Source organism: Scyliorhinus torazame, chromosome 3, assembly GCF_047496885.1.
Source record: "Scyliorhinus torazame isolate Kashiwa2021f chromosome 3, sScyTor2.1, whole genome shotgun sequence".
Taxonomy (NCBI): domain Eukaryota; kingdom Metazoa; phylum Chordata; class Chondrichthyes; order Carcharhiniformes; family Scyliorhinidae; genus Scyliorhinus; species Scyliorhinus torazame.
The window spans coordinates 205,413,476-205,438,889 of record NC_092709.1 but is presented as its reverse complement, the minus strand read 5'-3'; the positions used below and the strand labels follow the sequence as shown (position 1 = coordinate 205,438,889).

At 45.0% G+C, this 25,414-nt stretch overlaps 1 protein-coding gene across 2 annotated transcripts in view; it reads left to right on the top strand.

The window, feature by feature from the left end:
• The window catches only part of kdr (kinase insert domain receptor (a type III receptor tyrosine kinase)), a 98,733-nt gene that overhangs the window by 11,674 nt on the left and 61,645 nt on the right, over nt 1-25,414 (top strand). For both annotated transcript variants that reach the window (XM_072496781.1, XM_072496780.1), the window contains exons 4-10: nt 331-455; nt 4,401-4,569; nt 6,169-6,308; nt 12,227-12,395; nt 15,190-15,307; nt 16,390-16,565; nt 24,865-25,021. In XM_072496781.1, coding sequence (XP_072352882.1) covers nt 331-455; nt 4,401-4,569; nt 6,169-6,308; nt 12,227-12,395; nt 15,190-15,307; nt 16,390-16,565; nt 24,865-25,021 — 1,054 coding nt within the window. The remainder of the gene's footprint in view (nt 1-330; nt 456-4,400; nt 4,570-6,168; nt 6,309-12,226; nt 12,396-15,189; nt 15,308-16,389; nt 16,566-24,864; nt 25,022-25,414) is intronic.

Sequence of the window (25,414 nt, the reverse complement as noted above, 5' to 3'; positions counted from 1 at the left end):
ATGGAGGCAGCTCGTCATTGGCTGCTGGCAGGATCTTCTCGTCCCACCATAGCTAAAGGCCATTTGCGTTAGTCGCCCGTTGCGCTGTCGGAGAACCCACATGAGGGTGTCATCTTCAGCATGTTCAGAAGATCCTGCTGGCAGGAAAGGCTCGAAAATCCTGGCCATTGTTTCAAATTTCTTAAAGGACTTTGCAATTATATTCTTCTAAGGATTTGATTGAAGTCATCAGCACCTGTTGATTACCTAAAAAATGCTTTGGAAGCATCTGCCTGTAATACCAAATTACTCCACCTTCGTAGCTAACCAGGTATGTTATTTGCATTTTAGACTACCAAATTCCTTTTGTGAATCTCCACCCTGGGAACCCAGAAGCACTGATTATAATGGAAGCCAAGACACCGGTCATTCCATGCAAGGTTTCCATGCCTGATCTTAATGTGACTCTACATACGGTAAATATAATTGCTTATGTTGCATCATATAACTGGATATACTTTTTGGTTGCCGCACTGCAAGTTAAGGCCCTTCTACAGCAAAATTAGATTCTGTTTGAACCCTGCATTGAGATAAAATGGACCTTCTGAATTTAAGTATTCCTCATACACCTCACTCCCCTTCCCTTAACAATGAAATGGGATTGATTGGAAATAGTGGTGGAACTTCCAAATCCGGGTCCCACCCATCATTTTTAATGGTCCAAGTAATCTCCATGAATCTTCAAACATCATCCTTTTGTGTATTTACAATACAGTTTACCTTTTAACAGCCATGCTGTTCAAGATATAAATGCACATATATATCTAATGTAATGGTGTTAACAGTGTGATCGTGTTCAGGATACGTTTTTTTAACCTGCATAATTTTAGAATACTGGAGGCCTCTCTGAAATGGAAATTAAAGTAATCATCGGTTAAATCAAACATTTCAGGATACTGTAAAGTATTATACTACAAAACCATGACATGGAGAGGGCAGGTATTGCAGTCCAATGGTTATACTTTCAGGAGCTAAGGAGGAAATTAAAAAGGAGATCTTCAAAAGTAGTAATTTGAAGATTACTCCCACTGCCATGCACATGAAAGCACCGCACCATTTGTACTTCAAAACAGGGAGGAGGTTCACTAGTGTGGTTGAAAGGATTAAATTGTCAGGGAGATGGGCTCCAGCATATAAAAGGAGAAAAGAAGCATAAGGTGCATAAAACAATGAGGGTGTTGGATAGTTGTAGAGAAAGAAGTTGTACCACATTAGGTAGGAGCAGACTAAGGAGAACTACAAGGAATACAACAACAGGTTTAGAATGTGTGCATGTAAATGCACAAAGACTGGATTTTTGTGGAGTCCTGGAGACCTACTTAGCTCTTTAAAAATGATGAGAGGGAACTGGATTCGGAAACCCTGCCACAATTTCCAATATATCGCATTTTTACCTTTAGGGGAAAGGGAGCAAGGTGCAACTCACATATGAGGGAAATCTGAATTCAGCAGGTCCATTTTAACTCAGCGTTGAGTTCAAACAGGCCCACCTTTGCTGTAGCAAGAGCCTTAACTTGTAGTATGGGAGCTCACAAATCTTTAGAGTAGATGTAACTGCTTATGAAGGGTAAATAAAATCTGTAGGAACTGTCAAGCTGTAAAGTATTTCAATCCACAACCCTTAAAAATTAATAAATCTGTTCCAGCAGCTACAATAGCCATTTGTTAATGTCCATGCTAATGAGGGCTATCCTTATTAATGCTTGACTGCTTTCCATAGATTATAACTGTCTCAGCAGGGGTATCCTCGCTCATAATTTTATTGATAGCTTAAGGAAATTACAAAGAGATTAGTTGTCTTTGATGTGGGGTTATGAATACTAGTCTGTTTGTCTTTATAAAGAATTCAGTAATTGGTTTAAACATTTTGAATGGGCTTTCATGAAAGGGATTTATTTTACTACAGTAAAGGCTGTAATAAATATTTAGAGCTTTACCTTATTTCATCTCAACATGGCCCCTAAGGTCTTCCCATTGGTGGATACTGGGTGAATTAGCTTGGAGGCTGTAACAGCTAAGTGTGGTGGATGGGGGCATGGGTTGGCATGAGGTGGCATGCAGAATATGTGAGGGGAGGGGTGATGAGGTGTGAGGGTTAGAGGGCCTAAAATTTAAGGAACCGACTGGGAATATGTGGCCAGAGAACTGAGGGGGGGGGGAGGAGACACGTTTAAACAGCCCATCTCACCACTTGGGTGTTCTTGAGGCCATCGCTAATCTGTGTCCGAAGATGGCAGGTCTAATTCCATCCTGCACTGCATTACACCTTACCCTGCAGCAAAAATTGGGTCTAGTAGGGCAATCTCTCACAAGGTCAGTGCAGTGAGCCTGGGAATATCCTGACTACCTGCCTTGAGAGTGAAAAGCTGGCTCAAAGGTGTGTGGAATAGGATTAGTGAGGTGCAAGAACAAATAACTGTGTAGGAATATGAAGTAGTGGTAATAATGGAAATGTGGTTGAAAAATGGTGAGGAAAGAGTGTCTAATATTCAAGGATACAAAGTATTTGAAAGAGATTCGGAAGGGAAACAAGAAAGTGGTGTGGCAATGCTGATTAGGGAAGAAACTGAACTTTTGGAAAGGGAGGATATCATTGAGGGGGCAAAGGCAGAATCCATTTAGTTAGATTTAAGGTGTATGAACGGTATGATCACACAACTGGGGTTGCCCTATAGGCGTCCAAATATCGTGAGATAGAGGAGCAAATATGCAGAGAAATCATAGATATATGTGTAAAAATTATGATATTGAGGACTTCAACTCGCCAAATATTGCTTGAGATAATGTTAAGGGTTAAGGTAAAGGGCTTGGAGACTTGCTTCCCAAGTTGCTAAGGGAAGTATGATGGAGATAACAGAAAGGCTTGTCATAATCTTGCAAACTCCCCTTGATACAAGCAAGGTGCCAGAAGATTTAAAAATAGCCATCTTGTAGAAGAAAGTGTGAAACGAAATTTCTAGTAACTATAGACTGGTCAGTTTAATGTTAGTGGTGGGTAAGGTTTTGGAAACAATAATCAAGGAAAGATTTAACAAGCGCTTGGAAAGGTATGAGTTAACTAAGGAGATACAGCGTGATTTGTAAAGGGCAAATCATGTTTGATTTATCTATTTGAATTTTTTTATGAAGTAACAGTGAAGGTTGATGAATGAAATGCAAGTTTTCTACATGGATTTTAAGAAAGCATTTGACAAAGTATCATATAAAATGCTGATTAACAAAACTGAGGCTCAGTGAATATGACAGTGCCAACTTGGACGAAAATATTTGGCTTCAGGACAGAAACAACGAGTCATGGTCAATGGTTCTTATTCAGACTGAAGAATGATGAAAAGTAGTGTTCCCTCAGGACCAGTGCTCGGAACACATTTTTTGATACATATAAATTACTTAGACATTGGAATACGGAGTAAAATTTCAAAATTTGATGATACCAAACTTGGAGGTGTGGCAAACTGTGGAGATAATACCAATTGACTGTAACAGGACATAGACAGACTAACAAATGGATGGACAAATGGTAGATGTGAGAGAGGAAATATACACTTACTGGCACAGTTTTAAAGAGCCTGCAGGGACTGAGGGATGTGGCGGTTCATGTGCATAAATCTTGGAAAGTGATTCGTAAATGGGATTTTGGGCTTCATAAATTGTGGTTTTGAATACAGTAGCAGGTACATTACGATGAACCTTTACAATACTCTGGTTAGTCACAACTACAGTATTGTGTACAGTACTGGTCACCACATTTTAGGATGGATGGTAGGGTCCTTGGGAGGATACAGTGGAGATTTGCCAGAATGCTTTCACGGATGAAGAATTTTAGCTCCAAGGTTAGGTTGGAAAAGGATGGGTTGTTCAACTTGGAGTCAAAGAGATTGAAGGGAGATTTGGTGGAGGTGTACAGATTTAGATAATGTAGCCAAAGCAAAGCTGTTCCCTTAATTGATATTACAAATACAAGGGGACAAAGGTTTAGGGTTTTAGGCAAGAGATGCAGGGGTAATATGAGGAAGAACTTGTTCACAAGCATGTGTTAATGACCGGAAGCTCACTACCTATGAGACTGATGGAAGTGAAGACAATGATTTTAGAAGAAAATTGGAGGTCACTTGAGCTAAGTAAACTTGCAGGGGTCCAGGGTCAGAATGGGTCAATGAGAGTGACTGAATTGTTCGAAAGAGAGCCAGCTTGGACTCAATGGGGGAATGGCCTCCTTCTATGCTGTTATACCTCTGTAATGCTGACATATTTTATAACATTAAATACTCATTGTATGCAATCTTAACAATAGTCAGCAATTATATTTTAATATTACAATTTTAGTCCACAAAATAATCCCCGTTTAAATTTTTGAACAGAAATTTCCAGAAAAATATATTGTTCCTGATGGAATGACAACTTTCTGGGACAATCAAAAAGGATTCACCATTTTGAGTCACAAGATCAGAGATGTCGCAATGGTCGCATGTGAGACAACAATAAATGGAAGAATATATAGTTCCAACATGTATGTGGTGGTAGTTTTAGGTAAGGTGCATTTTGTACATTTATGCTGAAGAAGCTATTTTTTCTATTTCATATTTAACTTCCACTGCAGAACAACTGTTACATTTTGAAAAATGCTTGGAGGGCGGATGAGACATGTGTTTGCCATCACAAAGTTTTTGTCACCAGACCCAAGCCTATATTTGGCCAGCCCTTGTGCAGTTTATTTTGGTAAGTTGCCAGTGCAGCATGCCTTCCTCATAGGTAGTTCACCGATTTGACAGTGGGATATTCAGCAGGGGCCGCTGAATTTCAAATTCCTGCAGCAGCACCATAAAGAAGAGTTGGAAGTGCTGGGAATGATTTGGACAAACCATTTTTGAGAAGCAGAGACAAACTTTCAACAGTTATGACAGTGTGGAAACCTTTCAGCCTCAAAATGAACAAACAACTGGTATTTTAAAAATATGTCAAGCCAGCATTCAGACTGTCCTGAATGAAGCTTCAAATTCCTTCACTGTGCACACAAAATAGCTGGCTCACAATTTCTACCATCGATATTTGGTGGATGGGGCCAGGAATGGGTGGTGATAATCTGTCAGGCCGAGATAGTGCCTTTGGCGCTCAGATCTAAATCAACTGACCCTGCATGTTCCTGGAGGAAACTTTTAACTTTCTGCGTCAGATCTATCTGAAAATGGGAGCAGGCCAGAGCTGATCTTCAACCAGCCACATTCTTATGATCCTGCAACCACCCTGTTTTGAAGTACAAATGGTGCGGTGATGACATGAAACTCATTATAGTTTCTTTCTACTATTTCTGCTGAAGTGGATATAATTACAGCAAAACAGTGGGAGCACAGTTCAGACTGGGGAAGACGTTCTAATGCAATGTCGAAATAGTTCCTTGATGAAAATAATATGGATGTTTATCAGCCTATAACCCAAAACATCTGTACCGTGGCCCATATGTATCCTACTTTAAAAATACTACAATGCAATCTGTAAACTGAGATAACAGATAATCAGAACTGGCCAGTTTATGCTACTTCACAGTGGGGCTGCTCTACTGGCTGATAACCCTAGGCTCTGCTACAGACATTAGGATGCTATTTCGTACTTATTGCCTGCTGGGATAGAGGTTCAGGTTGAGAGATCGTTTATACTACTGTGTCTCCGGTTTTATCAACAGGAAACCTAGCTCTCCTCCAGTAAATAATTTGGTTGCTTTTACACATCAAATTCTTTCATGAAGTTATACCTTCCCAAGATCTTTTGGTGTGGGATTGATGTTGTAATTGATTGAGGCTACAACCAAGAGTCTCTCTTATTTCCTAACGTTTCTTTATGCCACAGTTGGTCACCTGATTGGCAAGGGTAGACTGTCAACACAATTGTAGATGTATATTCAATACTCTGACATGGTCATGGATCTAGATGGTATTTGCTAATACAGGAAGATTTCCCTCCCATGTCTAGCGTAGAGAAATTGTAAATATGCTTTTTATATTGCACAAAGCAAATACCTCTATAGTTTGCATTATCTTCATCTCTCAACAGATGTTTCATGACTCAAAGCTTATTTCTATTATCATTGTGCCATCATATAAGGAATAATTGTGCAATGCATTCTCCCTGCAGGAACCAAGATTGAGGAGCTTACATTGAACCCTCGGCCGCAAGTGGAGTTAGCAGTGGGGGAACGTTTGATGCTTAACTGCAGTGCCAAAACTGAGCTCAATGTAGGATTAACCTTTGAATGGAAGTATCCTAGAGTGCAGGTATAACATATGAAGTCCTTGTGTTTTTGTTTAGCTCGGGAAAAGCATCTCAGTTTCTGACAATACAAGCATGAGATTAGTGCATTCAATAGGGAAGGGAAGTACAGTCAGGAATGTAATATAAAGGGTTAACAGATGGGCTGTGCTGCTATATGATGTAAATGACAATGTACCACTGCTACCAGTCAGTCAGTCAAACTTGAGAGAGAATTTGGAGTCATGCCTCGGGAGTTACATGCCTACTTTGTAACCTGATATAGATCTAAGAAGCAACTGTTTAAGCAGATACCAGTGTATGTCTATAGTCTGTCTAAGAACCAAGTCCCATGTCCAAGATAGAAAGACCAATCTCAGTTTGATCTCAGATGGAGATATCAATGTAAAAAAACATATTGTTATCGAAGGAATTGAGGGAATCACAGAGTGAAAAAACCTTTGAAGCAGCTCAAGAAATTTCAGTGCAAGAAGAAGGCACAAGGGGGGGGGGGACGGGACGTAATGATGACCATATGCAGTGAGCAGTCCCTGCCCTTTCCCTGTCCATTTTACTGCCTTGAAGGCCCACAGAGAAGTCAGCAGTGGGAGTTAGGAAATGGCACTTTCTACAGTACTGAGCAGAGTCAGGACACCATGAAAAAGAGTCATAGCTTCAAGTTAATTTATTTCTTTATGCAGTAGGTCCAATAGCAGACACTGTCCTCCTAAAGCTGGGTGTTCAGGAGTCTGCCATGGACTTTGATTCCATTCTTAAAGCCTTATCACCATAAAGCCTATTTTAACCCAAAGAAAAAATTGGTAATTGAATGAGCACGTTTTAACCAGTGCTCACAACAAACTTGGGAACCAATTGAATTATTCTCAATCGACTTATAGCTAGTTCGTGCAGATATGAGGCATTGAGGATGAGCTAATCCATGATCACAATGTCGTTGGTGTCCGGAATGAAAAATTCTCCGATCTTACATCGGATCATGAGGTCCAATTTGTGAGCAGGTTGAGCTTCAAACAATTAATCAAGCTGTAATTCATGGTGACTCCAGGGCACCACGGGCAGCAGTCCCACCCACACCAAAGCTCGCCAAACCAACTGAAAGGGCAGGAAAATCCTTGCCGGCAGCCATTTTGAGATGCTTGCATTGTGATGCCAAGACCGAGCATGGATGCAAAGGTTTCACAGCAGGAGTCAAGGATTGCTTCAAATGTTGCAAAAGTGGACATTTCAAGTGTTTCTGCAAATCCAGCAATTTTAATCAAAGTCACAGATCAACAAGTATTTATGAACATATTCCTTCCAAGAAATGGAAAGTCAAGAAAAAGACAACATCACAGAGTTCCTTAGGGAAGTAAATAGTCTTGATCCAGACTATTGGACAGTTGCAGTACAAGTTCTAGGCTTGATACTACATTTAAAGGTGAACCTGGTATGGCTGTTATATATTAGTAGAAAACTTCAACTGGCTTCAGCCAATGATCCTTCCTCTATGAGACATCAAGTTACAAGATCCAGGCGGCATAGATCTTCCAATCAAAGGCTGGATTATTGCTCCTTTTAGTTGGTGTTCCTCTTCATGTACTTCATAATCAGCATACATCACAGAATACCTACAGTGCAGAAGGAGGCACTCGGCCAAACAAGTCTGCACCAACCCTTCGAAAGAGCACTCTATCTAGGCCCATTCCTACACCCTGTCCCCATAACCCCATAACCCCACCTAACCTTTGGACACTAACGGGCAATTTAGCATGCCCAATCCACCTAACCTGCACATCTTTGGATTGTGGGAGGAAACCAGAGCACCCGGAGGAAACACACGCAGACACGGGGAGAAAGGGCAATCTCCACACAGACATCACCCTTATTGAGTGGCAATGTAGGCCTACTTCAAGGAATCCTAGACAAATCAGATGATGCTCATCATTTGAATGACTCACTGTCTTTCATGCAACAATTTCCAACCTTTTAGAAGCAGTAGAAATTCATTCTTCAGAAGTTGTGTAAGTCTATGCACTCAGCACTCTTTGTTCACAGAGACACCATCCACTAGGCCCAGGACAGAGTTGGAAGTTACAAATCTCTCAGTTCATCACAAAGTAAGGGGAAAAATACAGAAAGCACTGCAGGGGATGGTGATCATTCCCATGAAGAACTGTTGAACCTGAATTAGCTCTTCTTGAAGAGTGATAAAGAAGAATCCCTTACTACAACACATTGATCTCTTGGAGGTTGACGTCCTAGAGAGTGATGCATCTTTCCAGTTGATGGATGCACCTTATGAATTCTCTGCTGTCTTTTTAGAAGAATCAGCTGCAGGCAGAACAGTGTATTTGGCTCTGGGGAAGTCGGCCCAGACCGATACCTGCAACCATGAACAGCACATCAACCCAGCCATCTGCATTTTAATCGGCCATCCCCGGGAACAATTGCTACAAATTAGCTATTGAAAGCCGATCCAGACCTTTCGGCGCCAGCAGGGGCTGAGACAAAGAAAGGTGGACGACCACCCCCCGATCAAGGAATCGCCCCATTATTGGAGCATATCGAACCCAGTGATTGGGACCAAGTCCAATCACTTGGGACCAGGGTCAAGGTCCGCCCCGAGAGGCGGGAAGCCCCTAGGGACTAGAAAAATAGGGGCCAAGTTCAGATCAACCCTTCTTCTCCTACTTCCAACCTTCGAGACCCTTCGACGAAAGAACAAGTAAGTCTTACTCCAGCAATCGCTACCAGATAGGTGTTCCAGACTATCGATCCGTACCAGCCTTTTTGAATCCCGCAGGCCAGACCCAATTTGATAGACCATTCGTTTCCCTGACCTGGTGGGCCATCACCCATATCCCCACCTAACATACACATTCTCTTATATGATTATCTTCTGTCTTTTCCTTTGGATCAGTCTTTCATTGAAAATTCTTTGTCCTTGCAACTCAGTCATCCTGAAATTTGCATCTTGCTTTCCAGAAATGATGATAGCATTGATGATAATGTGTTGTCCTATTCTGCATATGATGGTGCCCAACCAGATGCAGAAGAAAGTTCTCGGGCAGGATTCTCCGGTCGCCAAAATCAGATTCAACGAATGGCTGGAGAATCACATTTCTCGACCAAATCGGGGGTGGCCCCACTTTTATGATGCGCCGCCCCATCCAAAGCGGTGGTACGCAGAGTACACTGCATGTTATACATTTTAGTTACCATTGTATGAAGAGTCTGTAGTCCTATTCCTTTTCACCAAACACCATTTATTTCACTTCCACATAGGACTCTGCACACACCTCTTAACAACACACCACCTGACACAAGGGCCACCTGAAGCCCCTTTACATATCAGTGTCAATCATTGGATACTTAACATAAATGAGACAACTAATTGCAATGTCTCTTAATGCATTACTTAACTCTTAACCCATTACTTAACACTGCATGCCGTATCGACAGCCTCAGGCTATTGCCTGAGGCACCCTCCCCGAGGGTTAACAGATGGAATATGCTAATACATGATATAGGTGATGATGCACCACTGTCACTAGTCAGTCATATGTTGAACTCGAGAGAGAGAGAGAGAGAGGTTGGAACCATGCCTAGGAGCTACATGCCTACTCTGTTACCTGCTTAAATGTAGTACTAACAAACAAGTGTTAAGCAGACACCAGAGTATGTTTACAGTCTGTCTACTATTTCCATGCCTATAGTCCAAGACAGAACCAATCGCAGAACAAAGACAATTGTAGCAATGAAATGTTGCTCTTATTAGCCTTAGTTTTATTAGCTCTAATTCTGTCACCTTTGCTCACGAGTCGTCAGGTATCTTTCTGATACCGCCACGTGGTCCAAGCTCAAGCAATGATTAATAATGCAGCACACCACTTAGTAAATGTTAAATCAATGATCATTTATTATATACAGCAATAAATACTTATACAATAATCCTACTTCTAGACTATTACCTACCACTAAAGGCCAATACTTAACTTTGGTGATGGCCCACCAGGTCAGGGAAACGAATGGTCTATCGAATTGGGTCTGGCCTGCGGGATTCAAAAAGGCTGGTACGGATCGATAGTCTGGAACACCTATCTGGTAGCGATCGCTGGAGTAAGACTTACTTGTTCTTTCGTCGAAGGGTCTCGAAGGTTGGAAGTAGGAGAAGAAGGGTTGATCTGAACTTGGCCCCTATTTTTCTAGTCCCTAGGGGCTTCCCGCCTCTCGGGGCGGACCTTGACCCTGGTCCCAAGTGATTGGACTTGGTCCCAATCACTGGGTTCGATATGCTCCAATAATGGGGCGATTCCTTGATCGGGGGGTGGTCGTCCACCTTTCTTTGTCTCAGCCCCTGCTGGCGCCGAAAGGTCTGGATCGGCTTTCAATAGCTAATTTGTAGCAATTGTTCCCGGGGATGGCCGATTAAAATGCAGATGGCTGGGTTGATGTGCTGTTCATGGTTGCAGGTATCGGTCTGGGCCGACTTCCCCAGAGCCAAATACACTGTTCTGCCTGCAGCTGTCCGTTTGGGTCCTGTTGGCTGATTTTCCCATCAGCCTCTTTCGTTCGCCAGTTTAGATCGGGGTTTGGCCATTTTACTCGGGAATCAGCCATTTTAGGTGGCTACAGAGTATAGAACTTTTATTTGTTTAACTGCTAGAAATTTTATTCTTAGTGCAGATGTTGGACAAGGAAAGTGTGAAATAGCAAATCAAGTACAAACATTAAAAGAAATAAGATTGACAGTGAGTCCTTCTTGAGCTGCACACTCAGAGGTGAAAATCTCCAAAAGGTTACATTGTTGGGGGGCAAAACTGATTGGAAATACTTTGTAGTTACATAATAACCATGAATTTGCTTTAGAAATGAGAAACAAACGTTCAGTAGAATTAATTGAAGCTATATTGTTTAACCCATCCAAATGGAGGTGAATAAAAATGTGACTGAGAACTGATTTTTGTTATAGGGATAGGTATAGATTGGCATGATCAAATACTCCATGGGGTACCTTCTTTTGCTATTGTAGCGGGTGATGTTCTCTGAGGAGGACAACAGTTCAGAATTAAACAGTTCAGAATTAAACCTTAGAAATATGAGGGCCAGAGTTCGATAGTAAAACAATGTCATCTGAACAATGCACGCTGTTATTAATGTGTAAGTCAGACAGCAACTGTAGCCAGTTTGACTAGTTCAGGAAAGAACCATTCCCCTTTTCCTGAACTGTATTCCTCCCTTTCTGACAATTATACCTACTGCCCTCCAGAACAAAATCCTAGCTTGAATATTAATTGCACTTTCAAGTTGAGAGTAGCATTGTTTAAAGCTGGCAAGATATGACTTGGGGGTATAATATTCTCAGTACTATCATAAATATTTCATTCAATTAATTTTGATTATCTGTGCATAGCCCAAAGGGTCAGGCCCCCTTTTTGCACTGTTCTCAATATAGAAAGAACTCACATTCATATAGCATGATGCCATGCCACAAAATAACTCAGCATATAATGAACTACTTTTGAAGCATAATCACTTGTTATGAAGGTAATGTGACAGTCTGTTTACACACAAACAAAATCCATAAACAGCAATTGGGATTTCATGGAGGGAGGAATGTTGGTCAGAATACCAGGAGAATATCCTAATTTTTGTCATGGGTATTTTATCAGGGCAGACAGGCCTTCAGTTTAATGTTCAATACAAAGGCTGCACCTTTAATGATCCAGAACGTGCGCAGTATTTTACTAAAGCAATATAAGTAACACAATTTTGGTCCGACAATGGGGCTTGAAATCTTCTACTTCAGATGTAAGAATATTGCCAAACTGACAAGGTAGCATTCACATTATTTAGAGGGTCTGCCTTACCATAATGCAATCCACTTCAGAATATATCCAGTAGGTTTTGAAACACAATTAACTGGGCCCTTTACATTACACAGATTCCACTCCCACACTTCCAAACAGTGAAAACAGCATCACCCAAAGGACTGGAATTCTTAGACGTTCTGATTATAGATAATGTGACAAAAGGAGATGAAGGGACATATTTCTGCAGTGCTTCCAGTGGAGTCATGACAATGGAGAACAGTACCAACATCATCATCTATGGTGAGATTTTCTATTTGATGTGCTGTGAAATACATGAACTCAGGAAGGGCTCTTGTAAACATTTGTAAAGCACATAATCCTTAACAATTAAAAGAAGAGATAGACCTTCATTGATGACCACCATTGGTAAATCCAATTATGAATTGTGAGTTCCTATATCAAATGAGCTGGCCAGTTAAAGTTTGAAGAATATATTTGTCATTTAAAATTCAGCTTGTTCAATTGTTGAAAGGATGTGGGCACCATTGACGAGGCCAGCGTTTATTGCCCATCCTAATTGCCCTTGAATGAAATGAAATGAAAATCGCTTATTGTCACAAGTGGGCTTCAAATGAAGTTACTGTGAAAAGCCCCTAGTCGCCACATTCTGGCACCTGTTCGGGGAGGCTGGTACGGGAATTGAACCATGCTGCTGGCCTGCCTTGGTCTGCTTTAAAAGCCAGCGATTTAGCCCAGTGTGCTAAACAGAGTGGTAGAAGGTGGGAAGTGATGTTCCACAGGGATAAGTGCTGGGACCCCTGCTATTCACAATTTACATTAATAATTTGGACTTTTGAATCAAAACCACAATTTCTAAGTTTCTGGATGACACTGAATTGGCAATATAGTTATTATTGAGGAGGACTGCCACAAACTACAGGGGGGCATTTATAAACTTGCAAATTAGGCGAATGATTGGCATGTGAAGTTAGCACAGATAAATGTGAGGCAGTACATTTCAGTGGAAAGAATAGGGAGTTAACTTATTACTCCAAGTCACTCACCATCCTGACTTTGAAATATGTCACCATTTTCGAGGAAGTGACAAAGATGATTGATGAAGGTAGGGCAGTGGATGTTGTCTTCAGTAAGACCTTTGACAAGGTCCCTTATGGCAGACTGGTACAGAAGGTGAAGTCACACGGAACCAGAGGTGAGCTGGAAAATGGATATAGACAGGCTCGGTCAGACAGAGGATAGCAGTGGAAGGTTGCTTTTCTGAATGGAGGGCTGTGACTAGCGGTGTTCCGCAGGGATCAGTGCTGGAACCGTTGCTGTTTGTAGTATATATATATAAATGATTTGGAGGAATATGTAACTGGTCTGATTAGTAAGTTTGTGGATGACACAAAGGTTGGTGGAATTGCGGATAGCAATGAGGACTATCAGAGGATACAGCAGGATTTAGATCGTTTGGAGTCTTGGGCGGAGAGATGGCATATGGAGTTTAATGTGGACAAATGTGAGGTAATACATTTTGGAAGGCCTAATACAGGTGGGAACTATACAGTAAATGGCAGAACCCTTAACAGTATTGACAGCCAGAGGAATCTGGGTGTACAGGTCCACAGATCACTGAAAGTGGCATCGCAGGAGGAGGTAGTCAAGAAGGCATACGGCATGCATACCTTCATCGGCCGAGGCATTGATTATAAATACTGTCAAGTCATGCTGCAGCTGTATTGTACCTCAGTTAGGCCACACTTGGAATATAGTGTTCAATTCTGGTCACCACACTACCAGAAGGATGTAGAGGCTTTGGAGAGAGTACAGAAGAGATTTACCAGAATGTTGTCTGGTATGGAGGGCATTAGCTATGAGGAGCGGTTGAATAAACATGGTTTGTTCTCACTGGAACGACGGAGGTTGAGGGGCGACCTGATAGAGGTCTACAAAATTATGAGGGGCATAGACTGAGTAGATAGTCAGAGGCTTTTCCCCAGGGTAGAGGGGTCAATTACTAGGGGGCATAGGTTTAAGGTGCGAGGGGCAAGGTTTAGAGTAGATGTACGAGGCAAGTTATTTACACAGAGGGTAGTGGGTGCCTGGAACTCGCTGCCGGAGGAGGTGGTGGAAGCAGGGACGATAGTGACATTTAAGGGGCATCTTGACAAATACATGAATAGGATGGGAATAGAGGGATACGGACCCCAGAAGTGTAGAAGGTTTTAGGTTAGACGGGCAGCATTGTCGGTGCAGGCTTGGAGGGCCGAAGACCTGAACCTGTGCTGTACATTTCTTTGTTTTTTGGTGTTCATTCCTTCACTGTCGCTGGGACAAAATCCTGGAACTCCCTCCCCAACAGCACTGTGGGACCATTCACCACCACCTTCTCAAAGGAAATTAGGGGTGGTTAATAAACACTGGTCCAGTCAATGACTCTCACACCCCAGGAATTAATGAATAAAATCCAGTCTTTCATATTGTGAAACAAAATGCTCAGTTGGATTGGAATTGTCTGTGATATGCGCACCTAAAAATCTATGGACATTCCTTATACTTACAATTGAAAAATGGCTATTTGAGTGAGGGATGTGAAAGGGGTCTGGCAACCATATACCTGTTCCCCGACAAGATGTGTCATCAGGAGAGAGGAAAAGATAAGTTAAAATTTACAGAAAAATTAGGAAATACAGTAATCTGGAATTCAATTTCCTCTCAACTGAAGACAGGGTAATAAAGAAAAGGAATTGATGCAGTTTTAAGGTCATTTGAAAAATGTACTTTTTGGGCATTAAGGAAGGTTCCCAAAGATTGTTTGGAGAATGAAATTCCTGGCAGAATAAAATGTTCCTTATAATGATGACCTAGCACTCTTCACACCAATTTGACAGTGCTGGAAGCTTGATTTTCACACACTTTTGCTGAATGTTAAGATTTGTTTTCTCAAACTTGCTCATACAAATATAATGAAGAATGCTGCCTTACACAAACAGTGTCAGTCCTTCTGGTGCTCAGAGATTTACAAACCTCATGTTTTCAATAAGAACACTAGCTTTTAGGATCTGACTTTGTTTTCATTGTGTGCTTTCAGACAGACCCTTCATCTTCATAGATCACAAAGCCGGGTCGATAGTCGAGGCAGTGCTGAAACAAAAGAATGTCAAAATTCCAGTGAAGTTTACCGGCTATCCCCAACCAGACATAAGATGGTAATTGCTAAATAAATGATGCAAAGAAATAAGGAGGCTTATTTTTTAGGAAAGCCTTATCATAATTTCAGTTAGATATGGTGGAGCATTACCAGCATTTATTCTACTGCATATAATATTCAAGTTTATGATTAATATTGGCATATTTACATTCAATAGTGAATGCCTTTGTGCAATTAGTGCACTGAAACAGAATGCATTAAATTGAACAGTGAATTCCTGCATTGGTTTTCCAGAGCTGAAAGTTTTCTGGTGTAGTGTGCACCTATGCAAAAAAGAATGAGAATAATTTTTGTAAGAATTTCAGAGATTTTGAAATCTGATATTAGATCAGTAATTTATGAATTTTTAAGGCAGAGGTGGATAGATTCTTGGTAAGCGGGGCAGGGGTGGGGTGATAGGCTATTGTGGGTAGGCAGGATGTAGATTTGAGGTTACTGTCAGATCAACCACATCTTATTAAATAGCGGGCATGAGGGGCTGAATGGCCCACTCCTTGCTCCTTGTTCATATGAATCTATCAACAATATGAATTATTTCTCGTTAGATAATTTAAATAATTCAGTTGCCTGCAATTTATTCATGGCAAATAATTCCATGGTAAAATTACATTCTTAAAATCACTATTATTACAAAAAGCAAGTCAGAAAATTGTGCAAACCTTTTCTACATATTTTGTGCTATCAATCATCAATTACTTTAAAAAAATAATAATTTAGAGTACCCAATTCATTATTTCCAATTTAGGGGCAATTTATGGTGGCCAATCCACCTATCCTGCATGTCTTTGGGTTGTGGGGGCGAAATCCACGCAAATACAGGGAGAATGTGCAGGCTCCACACGTACAGTGACCCAAAGCCGGGATCGAACTTGGAACCTTGGCGCCATGAGGCAGCAGTGCTAACCACTGCGCCACTGTGCTGCCTGTATCATCAATTCCTTATTCAATGACAAACATACTGGATTGTTTATTATTGTCGTAATGCTGCACACATTTTATTGGTCATTTTCTAATGGCTGCTCTATTAATGCTTATTGCCATGTGCCTCACAACAGTTTCTAATGGTTTGGATTTTTTTAGGACCAAGAATGGAAAGCTAATTAGCAACGGTCAAAAACATGACAGGACAAAGCAAGTTGGAGATACATTGATGATCAGTGACGTGACTGAGAAGGATGCTGGGAATTACACGATTATACTTACGAATCCAATGACAAAAGAGAGGCAGCGTCACACAATCAGACTCATGGTAAATGGTAAGAAATGCAAAATTCAGTAAGTGCAAGCATTTTTTTTTAAATTGAAGAATTTCATGTGAAAGACCAAAGTCACTGTAGGACACGCCACCCAGATAGGAAAAAAGGGTAAGGAAATCAGATGGTCGCTTTTTTTTTTAGTTTACAGAAGGAAGGGACGACTAAAAGAGGTTAGTTGCTTTGCAATTTTGAGAAAGATGGGAGCTGAAGATAATTTGCATGCAAAAGATATACTGAGATGTTTCTCAGTATTGGAACTCATTGCAAAGATACTTGTCCATGGGATTGCACCATATCAATTCAATATGGAATTAACATTATAGTCATACTTTGTGCAGTCAATTCTTTCTTTCTGACACATAAATTCACATGTGCAATGCAGGCAAAGAAATGGCAAGGTCTCCTTAACAAGAGTACTATTTAAGTTACAAAGTTATTTTGAATACATCCTTAGTTTTAAATCTGATAGGTTGATTTGAATTTATGGCTCAAATTTATGGCTCGGTCTAATGTCTATGGATTAATATTTTTATTCCACAAAGCACCAGATATAAAACTTATTGTGATAAAATTCAATTTTGACTGGGGCACCTAAGGGTGGTGGTGGATTAGCCACCTTTTTTACACTCTTGCATCTGTTGGTCAGTTTAAACTGGGGGTGATAGGGGAGATGGTGGCATCGTGGTAACTTCAATGAACTACTAATCTAGAGGCTCAATCTAATGTTCTGGGGACAGAGGCTTAAATCCCACCACGGCAGCCATTGAAATTTAAAATTAATTAATGAAATAAATCTGGAACTGGCAGCCTGTCACAGTAATGGTGACCATGAAATTATAATCAATTGCTGTAGAAACCCATTTGGTTCACTAATGTCCTGTGGGGAAGGAAATCTGACATTTTTAACTGGTCTGGCCTACATATGAATTCAGACCCACAGCAGTGTAATTGACATCTTAACTGCCCTTTGAAATGGCCTAACAAGCCATTCAGTTCAAAATTATGGATGGGCAACAAATGTTGGCCTTGCAAGTGATGTCCACATCCGACAAATGAAAAAAAAACTATGAAATTTTTTCTGTTTGTCCTTGTGCTTTGAACACTTTTACGGTATTGTCTTCTGGTATTCCAGATACAGCCCAAATTAAAACATATATTGCAGTAAACTTCAGAATTTTCTGTCGAGTTATATGATTCCCACCATGCCGCTCCGACGCCAGGACGCGATTCTCCGGTGACTGGGGAATCGGAGCCAGTCACGCGCGCGTGGTCGACGCGGCGCCGGTTCAGGGGCCGTTGAAAGAGGCCCCACGTGGCGATTCTCCGCAGTCATCCCGCCGAGTTCCCGCAGAGTTCTGCCGGCGTGGTTCACATATGGTACCACCCAGCGGGAGCTCGGACCCGGGGCCACGGTGGCCATCCTGGTGGGGGGGGATCAGACACTGGGCGGGGCCTCCACGATGGCCAGGCCCGCGATCGGGGGTTACCGATCGGCGGGCGCGCGTGTTCCGGGGGGGCCTACCTACGTCTGCGTGGGCCCGCTGTGTCGCTACACCATGTTGCGTGGCGCTGACGTGGAAATGGTAGCATGCGCATGCGCAGACACGCGCCGGCAGTGCAACGTCGCCTATCGGTGCCGGAGCTGCATGGAGCACCTCCGGTGTGTGCTGGCCCCTGTGGGCCGCTGAATCACTGAGCCAAGAGGCCCCTTGACGCTGGCGTGAAACATTCCGGTGTTTACGCCGGCGTCAACACTTATCCAGGATTTTAGAGAATCCCGGCCATGGACTTTGGGCAGAATTTTCCCATTTTTTGGCAGAGTGATGCACCAGGCTGGAAGAACTGTGCTAAAGCCACCAGCCACAACACCATATTGTCAGGCACCTCATTGAAAAAGGTTGAGGGGGCGGGTACCACAATGTCACGCTGGCTGTGCCGACAACTTGGTCTGGATTCTCCGAAAATGGGGCTATGTCCCCATGCTGGCGTACAAATGCTGGCGTTGCACTCCCCAGTTTCCTGCCAAAAATAATAGTCAATTCACATACCTTGAAGGGGCTGGCACAGAACCGGAGTGCTTCACCCAGCTTTCTCTGCACGAACGGGCCCCCGCACTTCTGGTTCCGGGTCCGTGCATGCGCATGGTGGGCCTCCTGCGGCCGCGCCAAGCGCCATGGCGGACCACGGACCAACACCAACAAACTAGGCAGCGCGCCCCTGCATCGGATTGGCCCGATCGCTGCCCCGGCCACCCATAAGCCCACTCCCGGTGCTCGATCCACCCGCACCCCACCAGGGCGGCCGCGCACTGAGTCCTTAGCCGCCACATGAGGTTGCCGACTGGCCATACGTGGTTAGAACCACACCCTCAGCAACACGGCCTGCAGGGAGCGGAGTGTCGCTGGGCGGGCCTCTGGCAATGGTCTCCCAGCTGCGTAGCATAAATCGCGGACGCGCGGATATTCGGGGCCCGGAGAATCACTGGAGTGGTGCCAAACCGGATTTTGTCATAAACATTGATTCTCCGCCCCCACGCCAAACGCGATTTCGGCGCGGGGCTGCGGAGAATCCGCCCTTTAGATTTTAAAAGATCGGGGCACCATTTAAGGGGCACCCTAACGCAAAAAATTAAAAGTAGAACCCCCATTGCACCCCGAATGCCAAAACCACCCTGAATGCCATCCCCCCATAACCCATGGAAGACCCGCCACGCAACACATCCCTTCATGAGACATTCACCCCCTGATGCACGATCAATGACCACTAAAGTGAGGTTGTCGTCCAACTGAAGGCTTTAATAAGCTAGATGTTTCCCCCAGCAGCTCAGGTACAGAATGAGGGCTGCTGGGGCGGCACGGGTTCTTATACTCCGCCTATCAGGGCGGAGCTATTATACACTCTAGCCAATAGCAAGCATACAGGTTCTACCAATGGTACTTTAGCCTCTCAGGTACTGTAATACCGATAATACCACATTCACCCTCTGTTAAAAAAAGTCCGGCGAGGATGGTGGCCAGAAGCTACAAAACATAACAACATGGCATAATTAGTTATGGAGGTACCGTAATACCTCCGTTCAGTGTTTCGTAACTATTTACAAGTCTGGTAGCTATGTACATTTGGTGTTTTATATTTACAGATTACAGTTAAAATGAAGCAATCAGTCGATCGGGGGACCTGGTCATCCTCTGTGATCGTCGGAGCCTCGGTGGTGATTTCAGTGGAGGCTCGGGCGCCTGTGACTCCGGGAGCGTGGCTTCGATCTCCATGGCAGCTTCGTCACCCCTAGACGGCGCGGGTGGGGAAAACGGCTGACCTGGGAAGGGAGCGCCTGCGGAGGGGCGTCGGTGGGTGTGGGGGCCTAGACGGGGCGGCGGAAGGACCGATCCTCCTGTAAGGTGCTGCGGTGGAGGGGAGGGTGGGACTGGTGGCTGGAATGTGCGTGGTGCTCCGGTGGGCGCCAGGTCCCGTAGGGAGACCGTATCTTGTCTGCCGTCGGGGTACGCCACATAGGCGTACTGGGGGTTGGCATTGGGCAGATGGACCCTCTCGACCAACGGGTCCGACTTGTGCACCCCCACGTGTTTTCGGAGCACGTCCGGGTGCTGCCAGCCAGGTCGGGAGCGAGGTCCCAGAGGAGGACTTCCTAGGGAAGACAAGGAGACGTTTGTGAGGTGTCTGGTGGTTGTACAAAGTAGTGACCGGATGGAGTGGAGGGCATCCGGGAGGACTTCTTGCCAGCGGGAGACTGGGAGGTTCCTGGACCGTAGGGACAGTAGGACGGTCTTCCAGACCATTCCGTTCTCCCTCTCTACCTGTCCGTTACCGCGGGGGTTGTAAGTGCAAAGATGCGATGGAGGGCCTTGATAACGGTGGAGGTGGTCATGTCAGGGCAGGGGATGGCGAATGGGAACCGGGAGTACTCGTCAATCACGTTCAGGAAGTACGTGTTGCAGTCGGTGGAGGGGAGGGGGCCTTTGAAGTCCATGCTGAGGCGTTCAAAGGGACGGGAAGCCTTCATCAGGTGAGCTCTCTCTGGCCAGTAGAAGTGTGGTTTACACTCCGCGCAGATTTGGTAGTCCCTGGTGGCTGTCCTGACCTCCTCGATGGAGTAGGGCAGGTTGCGGGTCTTGACGAAATGGAAAAAGCAAGTGACCCCCAGGTGGCAGAAGTCCTCGTGGAGGGCTCGGAGGCGGTCCACTTGTGCGGTGGCACATGTGCCGCCGGACAGGTCGTCAGGAGGCTCATTTAGCTTCCCGGGACGATACAAGATCTCGTAGTTGTAGGTGAAGAGTTCGATCCTCCACCGCAAGAACTTGTCGTTTTTTATCTTGCCCCGCTGTGCATTATCGAACATGAAAGCCACCGACCGTTGGTCCATGAGGAGAGTGAATCTCCTGCCGGCCAGGTAATGCCTCCAATGTCGCACAGCTTCTACTATGGCCTGGGCCTCCTTTTCGACTGAAGAGTGGCGGATTTCGGAAGCATGGACGCTTGGTTGAGGGTGGCCGCCAGAGCTACGTTGGACGCATCGCTCTCGACCTGGAAGGAGAGGGACTCGTCGATGGCGTGCATCGTGGCCTTTGCAATGTCTGCTTTGATGCGGCTGAAGGCCTGGCGGGCCTCTATCGGCAGGGGAAAAACTGTGGATTGGATCAGGGGACGGGCCTTGTCCGCGTAGTTGGGGACCCACTGGGCGTAGTAGCTAAAAAACCCTAGGCAGCGTTTTAGGGCCATAGAGCAGTGAGGGAGGGGCAACTCCATAAGGGGGCGCATGCGTTCAGGGTCGGGGCCTATAACTCCACTTCGCACTACGTAGCCGAGAATGGCTAGACGGTTGGTGCTGAACACGCATTTATCCTTATTGTATGTTAGGTTAAGGATTTAGCGGTCTGGAGAAATTTTCGGAGGTTGGTGTCGTGGTCCTGCTGGTCGTGGCCGCAGTTGGTGACATTATCGAGATATGGGAATGTTGTTGCCCGTAAACCGTACCGGTCAACCATTCGGTCCATCTCGCGCTGGAAGACCGAGACCCCGTTAGTGACACCAAAGGGAACCCTTAAGAAGTGATAGAGCCGCCCATCTGCCTCAAAGGCAGTGTATTTGTGTTCGCTAGTGCGGATGGGGAGCTGGTGGTAGGCGGACTTGAGATCCACCGTGGAGAAGACCTTATAATGCGCAATCCTGTTTACCAGGTCGGATATGCGGGGGAAGGGGTAGGCGTCCAGCTGCGTAAACCTGTTGATGGTCTGACTGTAGTCGACCATCCTTTGCTTCTCCCCGGTCTTTACCACCACTACTTGGGCTCTCCAGGGGCTGTTACTGGCTTCAATGACCCCTTCCCTCAGTAGCCTTTGGACCTCTGACCTAATAAAGATCCGGTCCTGGGCACTGTAGCGTCTGCTCCTGGTGGCGACGGGTTTGCAATCCGGGTTAAGGTTCACAAACAGGGAAGGCGGGTCGACCTTAAGGGTCGCGAGGCCGCAGACAGTAAGGGGGGGGGGGGTATAGGGCCGTCATATTTTTTCACGGGGCCCGTGGAGGGGTTTGTGGTGGCGGTCCAGATTCGCCGCTGGAGACCGCGGCCACCGCACGGGCCTGACATACCCCCACTAAATGGCCCTTTTTGCCGCATCCCTTGCAGGTGGATGCGCGGGCCAGGCAGCGCTGGCGGGGGTGATAGGCCTGCCCACAAAAGTAACAGCGGGGCCCCTCGGGGTTGCCAGGCCGCCTTGCAGTGCAGGCCTGCGGGGGAACGGGGGAAGTCTCTGGGTCGGCCGCTGCGGGGTTCCACGCTGCCCAGGGGGCTGCTGCGCGGTTGGGAACGTAGTCGTGGGTGTTCCTGGAGGCCACGTCCAGGGAGCCTGCAAGGGCCCGTGACTCCCTGAGACACAGGCTGTCCTTCTCTAACAGGCGCTGGCGGATTTGTGATGAAAACATTCCTGCCACGAAAGCGTCCCGGACTAAGAGTTCCGTGTGTTCGCTCGCCGAAACTTGCTCGCAGCCGCAGCTTCTTCCCAGCACCGGGAGTGCGCGGTAGAATTCCTCCAACGATTCCCCAGGGGTTTACCGTCTTCTTGCAAGCAGGTGCCGGGCGTAGACCTGGTTCACCGGGCGAATATAGTGTCCTTTTAGCAGCTCGATTGCTGCATCGAAGTCTTCCGCTTCCTCAATGAGGGTGTAAATCTCCGGGCTCACCCTTGATTGCAGGACGTGCAGTTTCTGCTCTCCCGTGGGTGCGTTTTTGGCCATCTCGAGATACCCTTTAAAACAAGCCAGCCAGTGCTTAAAGATTGCCGCTGAGTTCGCCGCATGGGGGCTAAGTTGCAGACACTCTGGCTTGATTCGGAGCTCCATCCTTTCTTCTTAAGAATTTAGCTTATTAAATTGATGCACGATCAATGACCACTAAAGCGAGGTTGTTGTCCAACTGAAGGCTTTAATAAGCTAGATGTTTTCCCCAGCAGCTCAGGTACAGAATGAAGGCTGCTGGGGCGGCATGGGTTCTTATAACCCGCCTATCAGGGCGGAGCTTTTATACACTCTAGCCAATAGCAATCATGCAGGTTCTACCAATGGTACTTTAGCCTCTCAGGTACCGTAATACCTATAATACCACCAACCCCCCATAAAATACTCCCACCCAACACCTACCCCCCACCATGCAACACTTCCCTGGCACTGCCCCCTGGCACGATACCCTATCATGATCCCCTGGCACTACCTGGGAGTAAATTTTAATCCAATAAAAATCTGGAATTAAAAGTCTAATGATGACCATAAAACCATTGTAGATTGACACACAATCCCATCTGGGTCACTAATTTTTTTTTAGGGAAGGAAGTTTACCATCCTTACCCCGTCTGGCCTACATGTGACTCCAGAGTCACAGCGATATGCTTGACTCTTAACTACCCTCTGAAATGGCCGAGCAAGCCATTCAGTACAAGGGCAATTAGGGATGGGCAATAAATGCTGGCCCAACCAACTACATCCACATCCTATAAATTGATGAATGAATAAAAGTACTGGGGCAGTGCCAGGGGGCAGTCCCAAGGGTCAGTGCACGAGCATGACTTACTGAGCGTTGCACTCACCTGATACCCTCTGGGGGTATGTTCGCCAGGTGCATGCCGTGGGAGGTCTGTCATCGTCTGCCGTGAATAGGTTATGTAACACGAGGGATGATTAGGAATAGAGATCTGATAATCAGACGTTAATGTATTCTAATGGGCTTCCTGATGTTGAACATTGAGATTCCCGTTACATCATTGGTGTGTGTGCGGAGGACACAATAGCATTGGGAAATCTTGCCTGTGTAAATCGCGTGTTGGACCTCTCCTGGGAAATTCCGCTCCCACTGCCTGTCCTGTTCATCGAAAATGGGTGCGGAAGATCCCCCTTCGTTTGTCTCTCCACAGATTCTAGCCTTATAGAAAATAAGAGCCATTTTAAAGGGCATCCCATTTGGCTCTTTGAGCCTGGTCTGCCATTCATTCTGATCATGGCTGATCATCCAATTCAATAGCCTGATACCACCTTCCCCTCATGTCCTTTGATCCCCTTCACCCCGAATGCTATATCAAACTGATTCTTGACAACATACAATATTTTGGCCTCAACTATTTCCTGTGGTAGTGAATTCCACAGGCTGACCACTTTCAGAGTGAAGAAATTTCTCCTCATCTCAATCCTAAATGATCCACCCCGTTTCCTCAGTGGTAAATAAGGGGAGGCAGTGGTGTAGTGGTATTGTCATGGGACTAGTAATCCAGAGATTCAGAGTCATGCTCTGGGCCCTGGGTTCGAATCCCACGATGGCAGATGGTAACATTTGAATTCAACAAAAATCTGGAATTAAAAATCCAAGAATGATGACCATGAAACGTTGTTGATTGTTGTAAAAAAACCTATCTGGTTCACTTGGGGCTGAATTAGCACAGTGGGCTAAACAGCTGGCTTGTAATGCTGAACAAGGCCAGCAGCGCGGGTTCAATTCCCATACCGGCCTCCCTGAACAGGCGCCGGAAGGTGGCGACTAGGGCCTTTTCACAGTAACTTCATTGAAGCGATTATTATTATTAAGGCCCTTTAGGGAAGGAAATCTGTTGTCCTTACCTAGTCTGGCCTACATGTGACTCCAGACCCACAGCATAAATGCCCTCAGGAATGGGCAATAAATGTTGGCCCAGCCAGCAACACGCACATCTCATGGGTGAATTTAAAAAAAAAATCATGTTCAATATTTATTTACAAAATCAAGTAATTTCTGAAAATGTGATTTTAATATTTTTTGCAGTTCCCCCAGAGATTCATGAAAAAGCTGTGGCTACACACACTGACTTTTACAGCTATGGAAGCAGGCAGAGTCTGGCCTGTACTGTCTATGGTGTTCCTGCTCCCAAAAGGATTATCTGGGAATGGCAGCCAACAGAGAACTGCAGCTTCCTCCACTAGTAAGTAATTAACAATGAAGTTTAGAAACATACATGTTGATTTATTGTTCTTGACTTGTTGTGTGCCTCGAGGCTGGGTGGTGGGGACCACACGCTTTCCATTTATCAACTTCTGTGACCACTGAACACGTTCCTTGAGAAGTAAAAATAACAGGCGGAACAGGGGCAGCACGGTAGCATTGTGGATAGCACAATTGCTTCACAGCTCCAGGGTCCCAGGTTCGATTCCGGCTTGGGTCACTGTCTGTGCGGAGTCTGCACATCCTCCCCGTGTGTGCGTGGGTTTCCTCCGGGTGCTCCGGTTTCCTCCCACAGTCCAAAGATGTGCAGGTTAGGTGGATTGGCCGTGATAAATTGCCCCTTAGTGTCCAAAATTGCACTTAGTGTTGGGTG